This window comes from Hakea prostrata, chromosome 9, assembly GCF_041222555.1.
Source record: "Hakea prostrata isolate BN-2017 chromosome 9, UWA_Hpros_2, whole genome shotgun sequence".
NCBI classification, from domain to species: Eukaryota; Viridiplantae; Streptophyta; class Magnoliopsida; order Proteales; family Proteaceae; genus Hakea; species Hakea prostrata.
Window position 1 is genome coordinate 2017584 of NC_142608.1, and position 12957 is coordinate 2030540.

General features: G+C 38.2%; 2 protein-coding genes across 5 annotated transcripts; both read right to left on the reverse strand.

Moving 5' to 3' along the window:
- Positions 1-96: 96 nt before the first annotated feature.
- LOC149003976 (Pyridoxal-5'-phosphate-dependent enzyme family protein) lies at positions 97-5620 on the reverse strand. Its single transcript, XM_089167887.1, has 6 exons — positions 5015-5620; positions 4772-4846; positions 3234-3377; positions 1338-1727; positions 1014-1249; positions 97-947 (listed from the first exon to the last, which is right to left on the reverse strand). Exons 1-6 carry the CDS (start codon positions 5216-5218, stop codon positions 725-727), a joined length of 1272 nt encoding a protein of 423 aa, XP_089024013.1. The 5' UTR covers positions 5219-5620; the 3' UTR covers positions 97-724.
- Positions 5621-10139: 4519 nt separating this feature from the next.
- On the reverse strand, positions 10140-12887 carry LOC149003977 (two pore potassium channel a-like). Of its 4 annotated transcripts, none has more exons than XM_089169437.1 (3): positions 12641-12887; positions 11471-12406; positions 10140-11354 (listed from the first exon to the last, which is right to left on the reverse strand). In XM_089169437.1, the coding sequence occupies exons 2-3, from the start codon at positions 12376-12378 to the stop codon at positions 11192-11194; spliced, it is 1071 nt and encodes a 356-aa protein (XP_089025563.1). In that variant the 5' UTR covers positions 12379-12406; positions 12641-12887; the 3' UTR covers positions 10140-11191. The 4 variants fall into 4 exon arrangements, with proteins under 4 accessions (XP_089025563.1, XP_089025562.1, XP_089025561.1 ...); XM_089169436.1 differs by having other exon boundaries at positions 11471-12469; positions 12641-12886; XM_089169435.1 differs by having other exon boundaries at positions 11471-12551; positions 12641-12886.
- Positions 12888-12957: the final 70 nt, after the last annotated feature.

Here is a 12957-nt window from a genome sequence, read left to right on the forward strand (position 1 = left end):
AGGCTCATTCCTGAATAGCTTGTTAGTTTGTCCACTGTTTTAACTTTTAAGGCTAAGAAGACCATTTATGAAGCACCCAATACAGAATTGGATGATCAAGGAGATGTAGAAATTCCAGCTTTTAAAGGATCAGGTGTCTAACAAGAAGTTTAAAGCATTAGTAAGTGAGCGTTCAGGAAATTTTGCAGTTCAGAAGTCCAAATTGCAGTAAATCACATGAGCCCTCCATCCCTCAGGTCACCATATAGATTATTCATGTGTGTTGGCTGTGTTCGGTATTCACTAGCGCATTGATTCTAGTTCCAAGGATCCATTCTAGAGTTAGAAGGTTGAAGTCCTAGCCAGAAAATGAAAAGAAAATTAATAAAATGCATCGACACTTCCAACTCATCCCATAATATGAATTACCTGTTGAAGTTTACAATTGTTAACTTGCCACCAATGTGTATCCGGGAATAATGGGGATGGAAAAAATATGAAACAAAAACTATACTCGTCAAGTTCAGGTAGAGAAGATGATCCTCCCCCAACTCAACGATCTAAAATGCAAAAATGAATCAGGTAGGCTTCCTAGTGTAGATTAACAGTCACTGCCAATTTGGGTTAACCCAAAACCCAAATCATCTGGTAATTGAGGTGGAATTAGATCAAAAATACCAAGTTCATAAGCTGCCAGGCCATGCCATGCTATGCAACTCAAATTAATGGGTGGTTTAACCATGCATCAACCAAGACCCAAAAACTCCAACCCTGTTGCTTTCGGAGTCAATCCATACCGAGACAAATACTCGGCATTACAAAATTTACTGAGATGCCTCATTCCACTGTCACAAAGAATAGTTACAATTGTGTGTCCAGGCCCCAGCGATTGTGCCACTCTGACAGCTCCCACACAGTTCATGGCAGAAGAACTCCCAAGAAATAGCCCATCGTTCCTTAGAAGAAACCTGATAAATTCAGAACAGAACATTAATATCGCCCTAAAATGCAGGACGGATATATTAAGTATATACCTGGACATCTCAACGGCTTCCCTATCTGTTCCTCTAAAAGCCCCATCAAGTTGTGCCATCATAAAATTCTTGGTTAATCTGTTGATTCCAATTCCCTCGGTTATAGTGTCAAATGGGTTCTTCAGCCTCTGACCTTCAGCCTCTTCCCTGGTATACATTACCCCCCTTGTCACCTTATTGTACAGACCAGAGCCAGGAGGATCAATCAGGAAGCACTTGACACCTGGATTCTTTTCCTGTTGAATGCATATGAGAAACTAATGTGGTATATCCAATAATATAATCAGAATGAAGCATGGACTAGAAAGAACAATGATAATTAACCTGAAGAAACCTGGACACACCAGCAAGAGTGCCACCTGTACCTGCAGCTGCAACAAAAGCATGCAACTTGCCACCAGTTTGTTCCCAAATCTCAGGACCAGTCCCTTCATGGTGAGCTCGAAAGTTCGCAAGGTTTTCAAACTGATCGGCAAAAAAACCTCCTTTACAATCATCCAATATAAAAGGGATAGATTCCCCTTCCTTGTCTGTTTGACCATTGATTAGCTTCAAATCTTTGTCATCCACTTGCTCATGTGTTCTTTGCTTTAGCGCTAATTCCTTTGCTTCCAATGCTCTTCTCCTTGCAACATTGACATAGTGGTCTTTATGCGAAATTGAAACTGGTCGTACTCGTTCAACAGTGGCTCCAAGAGCTTCAAGAATTTGAGACTAAAAGACAGTTTTAGAGATAGATATAAAACATCATCATCTGGCAGGAGCTAAATCAAACATAAAATTAAATTGTTGGGCACTTCTTGTTCTATTGAAGCCAGTTGTAAAATAAGGAATCTGTCCTTGAATTGGACACACGTTAATACATGGAGATCTTTGATTGCTGACAAAGCAATATTACTCATTGAAATAATTCCATGATGTAGTAACGTATCAGTTGTAGGGGTATTGAGGTCCAGTTATGGAAGGAGAGTCCACTAGTGCTGAATATCTTAAAAAGGGCATGGAGATAGCCTTTGCAAGTTATGATAAGGTCATTTGGGAAGAGATTATGCAAACATTGTTGTTTGCATGAGGTGTAATGGCTAGGAGCCATGGTTCTTCTAACATCAGAATATTCATCAGTAATCTCCTAACCAAATATACTGCCAGTTGAAAAGGAAACTGAGAGTGTAGAAGCATTTTGGTCATAAAAATGTTGGTGCGTCCTTAATTGGTTTTTTATGGATACCACAGGGGAAGCAAATGCAACATGTCATTCTTTTGGATTAAAAATGAGTTGGCTCACCTCAGGGGCTCCAAATGAAAATTACCCTGTACTCTCATGACCAACCTGAGTACTTGCTCACTCACTTGGTTGCACATATTGATGAATCAAGAAGCTAATGGTTTGTCTAATTGTAAGCATAAGGTTAAAATGTTATCAGTAGCTAATGGTCTGGTATATTCTTGAAAGTCTTATCACTCTTCTGACCTCTTGTAATGGTTTAATCTCCATTCGGGGGAACATAAATTGGTGCCTTGGGTTTCAACATCCTACTAAGTGTCATTCAATCAGATTTCATGGTATTACAGGTACATTTCTCAGGTTTCAAAATTTATAGTTTAAGCTTTTAGTTTAATTGTTTCAAAATAGCATGATTAAAGGTTTCAGATTTCATGTTTAATTGGTTCAAATTTCCAAGCTTCATGCTTCAAGTTGCAAGTAACTTCAACTTTTCAAGGCATTTCTAAGAAAGCTCACTCCCTCCACCTTTCTTTCGACAAGTCCAGCCAGCATGGTTGAAGAGGATGTGCAACCAAAGTAACAGCAATGGCATAACCAAAACTCATAACAGTTGGTTAACAAGTGTAAGTCACAACAAGCAGGTGTAGCAAATCATGGTCATGTTGATGAAAGTCCACATTTTGGCATCATGCTGAGCAATTGTCCAAGACAACTCATATGCCAACAGATTTGATTTTTAAATAAAGAGGGAAAAGAATTTCAAATTAATAAAACGGTCATAACAGACAGAATCAGTTGGTCAGATCACAGTCTAACTCACAAATCACCAGACTTTGTGAGCATAAAGCCAGCAAGCTGGATCTCAAATGCTCAAAAACTAGTAATAGGAAGAGTATCATTCAGACTTTTAATCGAATTCCATCACTGCTAAATCAAAATGGATTTCAGTTTGTGCCCATGAGAATACATTGAGAAGTCAATGGAAGCAGAGGTACCTTTTCAACAGCAACATCATCTGGGATGACCACATGGCACCTACAACCATAAGCAGGAGCTACTGTGGCAAGGCTTATAGCAGTGCTTCCTGCACTTCCTTCAGTAACTACTCCACCACGAACCAGCTCACCAGAATCTAAAGCCTGTACAACACGTGAAAGAATAGAAAGTCATGCAAAGACACAAATTCAATGAAAAAGTCATCACAACTCACAACCATGAAGCAACTAGGAAAAGAAGCCAAGCTAAAGACTGATGTAAAACATACAGGTAATAGCTAACAGTCCAAGTCACATAACAATGGAATCAAATTCTATCTTCCTCCATGTTTAAGTGGGTCTGTATATGTTTGTCTGACTATTGGTTTCACTTGACAATCCAGATAATTTTACTGAAGAAGATAAATGCCTTCTAATACACCATACAGGTCGAAAGAAGAGCAATTATAAGCAGCAAAAGCCTCCAGAAAGAAAGGGGAGTGCAAGCAAAATGCTCCTTACAGAAATGACTGTAGTGCATGCCAAGAATCTTGCCCATATGGTCTCCTTCATCCATACAATGCAAATGCCCTACTTTAACAGTTGGGTCTAATTGTGCATGCATGGAGGCATTTCCAAGGGCTTCATCTGGATGGCAGTTAAGGGTAGGGAAAGGTAATGACAAACGTATGCCTTATATGCAGCAATGGCGTATCATAATCAGCCAAACCCCCAGTGACAAGATTAACCTTGCACATTGTTACAAAACGTTCTATCTGACTATTCAGACAACGTCAAGACCAATACTTGTCTCCCTCCAAATTTCAACTCATACTTGTATGCAAAAGGAAAACGAAGAAGTATATGAGGCATTGGCACAATAATATTTCGTGCAAGAGGTTTTCAGGAAGCAATGACCCATCATGAGATAGGATAGCTCACAGCCAAAATTCTGCCTATGACAACCTAAATTGCGAATGTCCTCTAGAGAATGTAGAAACCAAGATTCACCAACAGGATTTACCCGCCAAAAAAAAAAAGAAAAATCACCAACAGGGTACGTGATTTTTCTCACTTCTATTCCCTTCTATTCTCCCTTCAACATAGTAGAGACTAATTTTGCCAACTTCAATCGGTCACTTTAAGGGACAAATAATTTGCCACAACGGGTTCTTCATTGTTTGCAACAGCTAGAAAAAAACACCTCCCTGAGATGACTGCCCAATGCACTCAGGTGTACCTTGATACCCGTGTCACATGTTGCACATCCCTAGATTCACATACAGGGACATGGAGCACAAGCCATAGATGACCGAATGTTGTGGAGATTCCATTGAAGAGTGATCTTAGGTTACATGTAAGGGAGTAGAGTTTTATAGGATAACATATTCATAACAGGACTATGTGGAAGTAAGGCTTTTTAGGAGGTCTAGGTAAGTATTCCAGATTATAAACAGGAAGTGTAAGTAAATTGGATAGAAAGGAGTTGGAAGACTGAGTTCGAGAACCAATAAAGAAAACTGAGAGAATTGAAAAAAATATTGAATTGGGTATTTTACCTCTTGGATGATTTTAACTGCAACCCTGTCCTTCACGCTTCCCCCAGGATTCAAGAATTCAGCTTTTCCAAGAATCTGAAACGTACAAAAAACTTCATCAGTCAACGAGTTTCTTTTCTTTAACAACGCGTAAAATTACCAGCACCAATCTACAGAAGATGGTAAGATAAACTTCGACAGAAGAGAAAAGATACAAAAACAACCAAAGAAAAAAAGTGATATCTGCAAGTTAAAGAGGTTTACTTCACAACCAGTTGCTTCGGAAAGGCTGTTGATTCGGATCAAAGGGGTGTTACCAATGGTTCCGATTAGCCCATTTCTTATGTTCGACAGATGGTTTCTACGAGACGAGAGTCTTGACCGATAACTTCCAAAGAAGTAAGAGAGAACGGCCATAGAAAGCGCAGCAACTAAAACACCTGTAGTTGTGGTTCCAGCAGCTGCCATTATCGCCCGAGCTTGGGCTTCTGCAAGAACACCCGTAATTGCAAGGACATGCGGCTGTTTCACAGGACTCGGATGAAGCGGAAATCCAGAAGAAGCGAGACCACCCCAGAACCTGACTCAGAGTTTCAGAATCGGATCGGATTCGGCTGATCCTGAATCTTCCCTCTGTCGAGTACAGTTAAAACTCAAAATCTGGATTTCCAGACTAGTATGAGATCATATCGATGATAGAGTGAATTGGGCTGAATCGAAGGGTTGATTATTGGAATAAAAAATCCTCAAGCTTTCATAACCCAATTATGCATGATAGATTACAGCCTCTGGAGTATTTATTAACATTTATGTTTTATAAAGATCTGGAACCTTTTGGATAACAGCTTCTAACATTTTGTTATTTTCTATTGTAATTTCTTCTATCAGTTCTATGCACAATGAGGATTTCTGTAGTTTCACCATTTTTTCTGTTTTTTTTTTTAAGGAGAATTCTTTAGCTTTACCAAGTAGCACATTTCTTTAGCTTAATTATATTCTTTTCTTGGAATGATTTGGAGGACCTTAACTATTTATTTTTCTTTCATTTCTTTATAGGCTCTTTTTAGATGAAAGTCTCTTATTTACATGGTTTTGCTGTAAACGCGTTTTTTATTTTACTCGGAATACATCTTGGATTCTAAAGTCTTTTTTAGGCTTTGCAATTTGTGATTGCATTAGAAAGTTTGTTGTTTTAGTTACTATCTATCACTTGTAGTAGAAGCATAATTTTAAGAGATGAACTTTGGACTCAAGGTCTTTAGGTATGATTTGAAAAGTTATTTGCTTTAATGTTTCTTCTAAATTCTAGTTAGTTTTCCACCCCCTATTGTAGATACCTCAAGAAACAAGCTTGTTCTTAGTCACTTGGATTTAGGCTCTACCATCTAGTCTCCCTCACTCCCGGCCGCCTCTTCCCCCTTAAGAGATGCTTTCAGGGTCAGAGCTTCCCCAGGGACAAGGGATTGATTGCCCCCCCACCCCCTCAGTTATTTGAATTTTTTTTTAAATTTCCCCCTTTGACCATCTTTTCATTTGAGGAAATATCAATACTTGGCCCACCAATTGGAGAAAATTTTTAATGGTAAAGCATTGGATAGAAAATACATTATGTCATGTGTGAAATGTTACCATAGTAGTACCCCCCCCCTTTTCGGAAAAAAAATGAGTTGTCACTAAACCTAACCAAACCTTAGAGGTGTTATTTTTCTTCATTTTATCATACAAAATTATTAGTATACATGAGACTTAAAATACAATACATTGTAGAGATTAATAAGAATATATACCATACTTCCATTAGATATTAAATCCTCATTCTAATGTTTAAAAATGTGCAAGACTCTTAAAATAACTAGAACTAGTAGTAAAAGACGACTGGATTTTGAAACAAATAAATCAAACTTAAGTTTGGTTATGTTTTTAATAAATTAATTGGATGTATTTGATAAATATTATTCTCCATTGAAAACCTTATGGGTTCTTATTCTTCTATACAGTCAAGATGGTTCAATCTGAATTCTCCATTTTTTTTTCTTCTTTTTTGGGTAAAGAATTGCTCCATTTCATGCCAGCAGAACATGGAAGGGAAATCTAGATTACAAAAACAAGCCAGCAAAGAGTATCTGTTCTGTTGCCACTTACTTGTTAGCTAAAATACAAACACAGAGAGATGATTAATTAAGATTTCTCAACTACTAATAGAGATGGGAAGCACATCAGTTGAGAATCTTCAATTAGCAAGACGTGAGATCAACAAAGTTATGTGAATTAATATATAAATGCTACAACAACCCTTTTACTGAAACTCTATGCATTCCATGGGAAACTGCATAGAAACACTAAACCCACCATCAGAGGACATAAGACAACTTTTCCATGGAGGAGGAGAAGAAAATTATATGTTGTCTACTCGAGTTGATTCATCTTCCACAGGACCATGCGATCCTCCCTTTTCTCAGAAAATGAATGGAGAAGATCGTAATGGTGTTTGTAGTATTAAAGTTGTGCTAACTAAGAAGCAGTTGCAGGAGTTGTTGTTATTACGCAGCAGCAACAAGCAGGGAGTTCTCTTCTCTGCACAGGAGTTAGCAGCAAGGTTTCTTGAGAGTTCTCAACTTGGAGAGCCTGATCAGAAATGGCAGCCATCTTTGCCAACCATTCCAGAATTTGTGGTTGCTTAGGATATATAGTACAGGAACTCAGGAAGGAAGGTCCTTCCCACAAACCTTTTTTTTCTCTCTCTCTTTACTCAGAGATCCAATTTTTATGAACATTTGTACATTAACTAGATTTCAGAAGTAGTTGATTTCTAGCTTTGTATTATATATGTATACAGTGAAATATTTGCAGTTTTGATTCCTTAGCAGGTGTAGCAATTGGTAGTTTCAACAATGTTCTTGGTTGGTTGCTGTTGAAATTGCCTGAGCATTTGGATTATGGGTCAAACCATTCAATTAATTGGATTCCACTGAGATGTTATTGGATTAATCTTGTAATCGACTTAAGATTTGCTAAGAACTGCAGATAAACATCAGAGTGGACCCAATAAGGATAATCGGCGAGCTGCCTCCAATGGTAAAGTCAGGAAACGAGCAACACCAAAAAATATGGAATCACAATAAGCAACGAGAGAATTGAAAGGCTTGGAGACGTACCATCGTTTGGCCTTTGTCTCCAGTATTTATACTCATTGTTGGGGTTTAGAATTTAGGCGAGATTCGCCAAATGAGTTTTCCTTGGACATTGTCTAGTTAGCATCACTCATCACCATTCCATCATCCCAGCCGGATAAAGTAACTTTAATAGCAAAAATGTAAGTCCAACTGGCAATCATGTAGTGGACACATGACCGTAACAAAATCTGCTATCAGGCATTGTAGCGTGTGCCTTAGATAGAACATGGCCCGGTTAGTCTCTGACCGGATTAGATTAGTCGGTTTTTTGGGTCTTGTTGTTCCGAAATCTGCCTGGGTGCAATCTGGTCCACTGATGGTCCACTGCTGGTCCGAACCTGGTTCCTGAGAATCAAAAAGGGTGAGAGTAAGCCGCCGCCTCTGAGGACGAGAAGTCACCTCCAATGATTGAGTCAAACTCAAGAAAACACAAATCCTTATAGGGAGGAGTAAATACTTCAAGAAGGAATGTCTTCTTTGAAACTTGCAGGGAAATAAATGCCAGAGTTATTGTAATTAGGCTTACCCTCATTTGTGCTAAGTGTGTTGCTTATATATCAAGTTCATACATCTAACGTTACAAGGATGCATCGTAGCCGTCAAATCTTCCACATCATATTTAATAGTCATAAGGAGAGAGAAAGATATAAAAGTTGTTTGAAGTTATTCTTATTCGTTTCTTAAGCAAAGATCATTAAATATATCTGTATACACGTTTCTCTAAGATCCTTAGCCCATTCCTATCCATCTGCAGATATCAATTAACTAAGATTGATTACAACATAGCCCAAATGGAGGAAAGAATATATGCTTTTCTTAATCTTTAATCCATACCTCACATTGAGGATTGGAAAGAGAAGAAAAAGGGCTCAAATGAATCCAAATATTAAAAATGAAGGTTGTTAAGAACTAAGAAGAAGTATTAACCCATTTCCAATACTTATTAATTAGTTAACTAAGATACCATTACCAAATGATTCCCATCTAGGGACACTGATATTTTCTTTTACTATGTTTTAGGGACACTAAGCCGACAAGTCAGATGAAACAGGATAAAACTCGTGATCTTTTATCCTTTGCCTGATTATTATGTAAAATTATGTATCCTAATATCTAACTGCTAAATTTCGAGTTCGACCTATGCAAGTGTTAACCTCATGAACTACCAGCGCAAGTACTAGCCCCATTAGCGTAGCCCACTAGAGGCTTAGTATATTCCACAAAAACATGTAACAATTTCATATCCTGATCGAATGGTACACAACTGCCCAACGTGAGAAACCGAAGAAGAGAGGGAATTCAAACCTGAAACATAAAGATTATCAAACTATATGAGAATGAGCTTAAGACCACAAGACCACTAATGATTACAAATTATAGTCATAAATGGTTTTTTTTTTTTTTTGGTAAACAATATTTCATTCATAGAACTAAAAAAAGTACAAATATAACTGCATGAGTACACAAGGTTCGAACCGAATCAACAAACCGAATCAAGGAACAGACAAGGACCAAATTGTCGTACATGTAATAGACAAGATCAGCCATGGTAAGGATTGAGACAAGCCCAAAATGGATCAGGTCCATAAAACCTTTGCAGGGAGGATTTATGAAAAAAAAAGAAAGAGGGTCATTTGAGGAAAAAGAGAGTGAGAAAAAAAAAGGTTAGTTTGGGAAACTCACTGGCTAGTCACGCGAGAAGATATTAAACAGAGTTGTTTTAAAATGATGGAATCAAATTAAAAGGAAAACCTTTTTTAGTGGAATAATTTTACGGTACCTGCAAGTCTGAAACCTCAGAAGAAACCCATAAACAAACAATTTTTCAGCAGAGAATCTTTGCAGGGAGGATAAACTCCATTTAGTGTCTCTCTCTCTCCTTTTCCGTGATCGTTTTGAGCTTTTGAGGTTGGGGAACCATACCAATTGCAGAAGGCAACAAGCAAAGCTTAAGCAGCGCCACAAAAAAGAAACCCATCTAGATATTCGAGATTCAATAAGTAGAGCTTGGCGAATCAATCATGGCGATCCCAGAAAAGCTTCTGAAATTCAAGTATCACCTTATTTTCGGAATCATTGTCGCAGTTTTGCTCTTAACGCTGGTACTGTTGGCACCCAGGTTCGTTGACCTGCTTGCATACTTTTGGCCACTCTTCCTCTCTACAGCCATGTTTCTGGCCACTGCCGTTCTCTTTAGTCGGGTATCTCCAACGGAATCTGAAGCTTCAGTGGAGAAAACTGGGGAAGGGTTCTTAGATTTCGTTGCAGGGCAACCGGGTCAGGTGGAGGAAGAACCTTTCAAATCGGAGTGAAGAACATAAATGGGTCTTACAAATCTCAAGGTTCAGATGAGTAGATATATACCCAGTTTCAGTTTCTCCTTCTCTTTCTCCTTCTCTCTTCATTTCTTATCTGGTGTTTGTGTTGTATTCTGGGAGGGTGGGGGTTGTCCTGAGAATTTAGGTAACTGAAAGAACAAGATTTGTAAATTTGGCGAACAAAAATAATTCTCAGAGGATGTTGATGGCAGCTTTATCACTCCCAATTGCCTTACTTTCGCTTTCTTTCTTGTGTTTTGAATTATTTTGAATTCGTCATCTCATTTGCGGCTGATGTGACCAATCATGGTCACAATCACCGTCTAAAACCACCCTCATCGTCATATCGAAGTCAATTTTAAGATCAAATTAAACAATATTTTTCATAAAAAATCACACCCATATTTACATTTGAGAAATTCCAATTCGGTCTATTTTTGGTTATGATGATGTAATGATATCCATGGAAACCCAAATATCCAATGCAAGGAGGATCAAATTAGTGAAGAAACCAGCAGAAAATCTGCCCAATGGAATGGTTAACAGATTTGAGTAAATGAAAAACACTAGATCAAAACAGTTGAACGCCATTCAAGAAGCTGATTCAATCAAGCTCAATGTTCTTGCAGAAGGCAGGTGTTGAAGTTTTTACTTTAAGATCTAGAAGTACACAACTGAGACGAAAAGATGTAAAGCTTTCAGCAGAATAGCAATAGCTTTAGAGTTCATTTTCCCAAGTAGCAAAATTACTCCAGATTCCCAGAATTAATGAAAGAGAGAATCCATACCAAGATCACTGTTTAGTGAATATGGGCTGCTCTTACTGATGAAAATTCTAGAACAGCAAAACTCATATATATTTCTCAAAAGCACACATATCTATCTACATGTAGAAAAACAGAGTTATTGTTTACAACAGTGAAACCAAGACCTATCCAAGAAGGAGCAGTTCAAGTAGTTTTTTCAGATGATTGGGCAAGCATTAAATCGGATAATGACAATGTCCCGGACTGATCTACATCAAGCTCCTCAAACTCCTCCATTACAAGTTCTATATCTTCTTCTTTGATCTTTCCCATCTCTCTGAGCTTATATATGATGAATTCCGCAGCGCTGTTTAGAGACAGAACCCAAGAAAACATGAGCAGTGAGATGATATCAAATCTTGATAGAGTTTTCAATGCTTCATTAAAGTTTCTTGTTTAAATACTAAGATTCATGCTCAATACCTAACAACCCCATCATGGTCAAGATCAGCTGCTTCAAGATCTGTACATGTCATCCTCCGGGTAAGAACCCAATGGACCAGCGAATGTTGTCTTCGTTCAGCACTTAATTCAGCAAGGTATAGGAAGAACTGAGCTACGCAAATAGTACTTATTAGAATCCAAAACACAGCAAAAACTCGCCCAGTTTCGGTTGAGAAGCTCTTATCACCATACCCTAAAGCTGTGATAGTAGCACACACACAATAGAAGGCATCAACAAGATCCAACTTCTCAACTCTGTTTAAAAAGACTGTTCCAGCAATAATTAGCAGTAAAAGAAGGATCAGGGTCACAACAAACTTGTATTTCACTCTGTTGGTTTCAAGTTCTTTGACGATCTCCTTAGCACCATGCTTGTGATTCATGTGGAAGGATTTTATTAATAGTTTTTCTTGCTTTTCTACAAGATAATCTGCTCCTTTACTGAGAACTAATCCAACCAGAGCCATGCCTGTGAAGACAAACGCACAGGCAAGTAATTTGGTGAGGTTGGTGATTGGGACAAGATCTCCATACCCAACTGAGGTCATTGTCACGACACAGAAATACACAGCATCAAGAATCCCATTTGTTTTGTCTCCTCCGATCTGATTCCTAACAAGGAAGAAACAAATGGTGCCTACACTGAGGTAGATTGTTAATAGTGCGGCTACCTGTACAAAACTTGGATGTAAATCCCCAAAGATGAACTGGGAACGTGGAAGGGAGCCTCCAACATTCTTCTCTGAGTGAGGAGAATCTAGTGGTGGAGCACTTCTACAGTGGCGTAATCTTCCCTTCTTGTTAGTTTTCTTTTGATTTGGTGGTTTCGAGGAAGGATCTAATAACCCGGCGAGCAAAGATTTTTCTTCTCCTTCAGCATTTGCCATTTGAAGATTTATTTTTTTTTGGATTTCCCTATATAGATCAGGGGATGAGGTAAAACAACTCGGCTGTGAAATTAATCATTAACATGAAGGACTGCAAAATCCAGAGAAACTCATGAAGATCCAATTCATATAAACAGGGGAAGTTCTGGATAAGAGAAACCCATGATTCGAAACTGATAAAATCAGAAAGCAAGAAAGCGAAAATTATGGAGAGGAATCCAATTTGAAAGCAAATACAGGAAATTAAGTTGTAATTACTGACCGAAGGAGTGACTTCTGAGTCGTTTTCTGCTTCAGTATCAATACAATTAAAACCCACCTCTTCAGAAGGAAGAAAAATGTATAAGAGATTCAGAAGATCCTTTCAGTTGGATCGTCATGATCCTTGGGTGTGAGGCGCATAACTGGTAGTCAACTCAACAACTCTGTGAATCACCATGGAAGATTTTTACCCAGAAAAAGGAGTCACCATGGGAGGCTCTAGAAATAAGGCTGACGTATAAAAATTTTTAGATTTGTCTTCTTCCTGGATAATTAGCGGTATCTTTGTGTTATACTTGGATTAATATTGACCATAGA

Coding starts and splice junctions, on each gene's coding strand:
- LOC149003977 (XM_089169437.1), bottom strand. CDS start 12,378: ATGGCAAATGCTGAAGGAGAAGAAAAATCTTTGCTCGCCGGGTTATTA. Junction 11,355..11,470: donor GACCATGATGGGGTTGTTAG/GTATTGAGCATG, acceptor GTCTCTAAACAG/CGCTGCGGAATTCATCATAT.
- LOC149003976 (XM_089167887.1), bottom strand. CDS start 5,218: ATGGCAGCTGCTGGAACCACAACTACAGGTGTTTTAGTTGCTGCGCTT. Junction 4,847..5,014: donor CCGAAGCAACTGGTTGTGAA/GTAAACCTCTTT, acceptor TGTACGTTTCAG/ATTCTTGGAAAAGCTGAATT. Junction 3,378..4,771: donor CAGTTAAAATCATCCAAGAG/GTAAAATACCCA, acceptor CGTGTTGTACAG/GCTTTAGATTCTGGTGAGCT.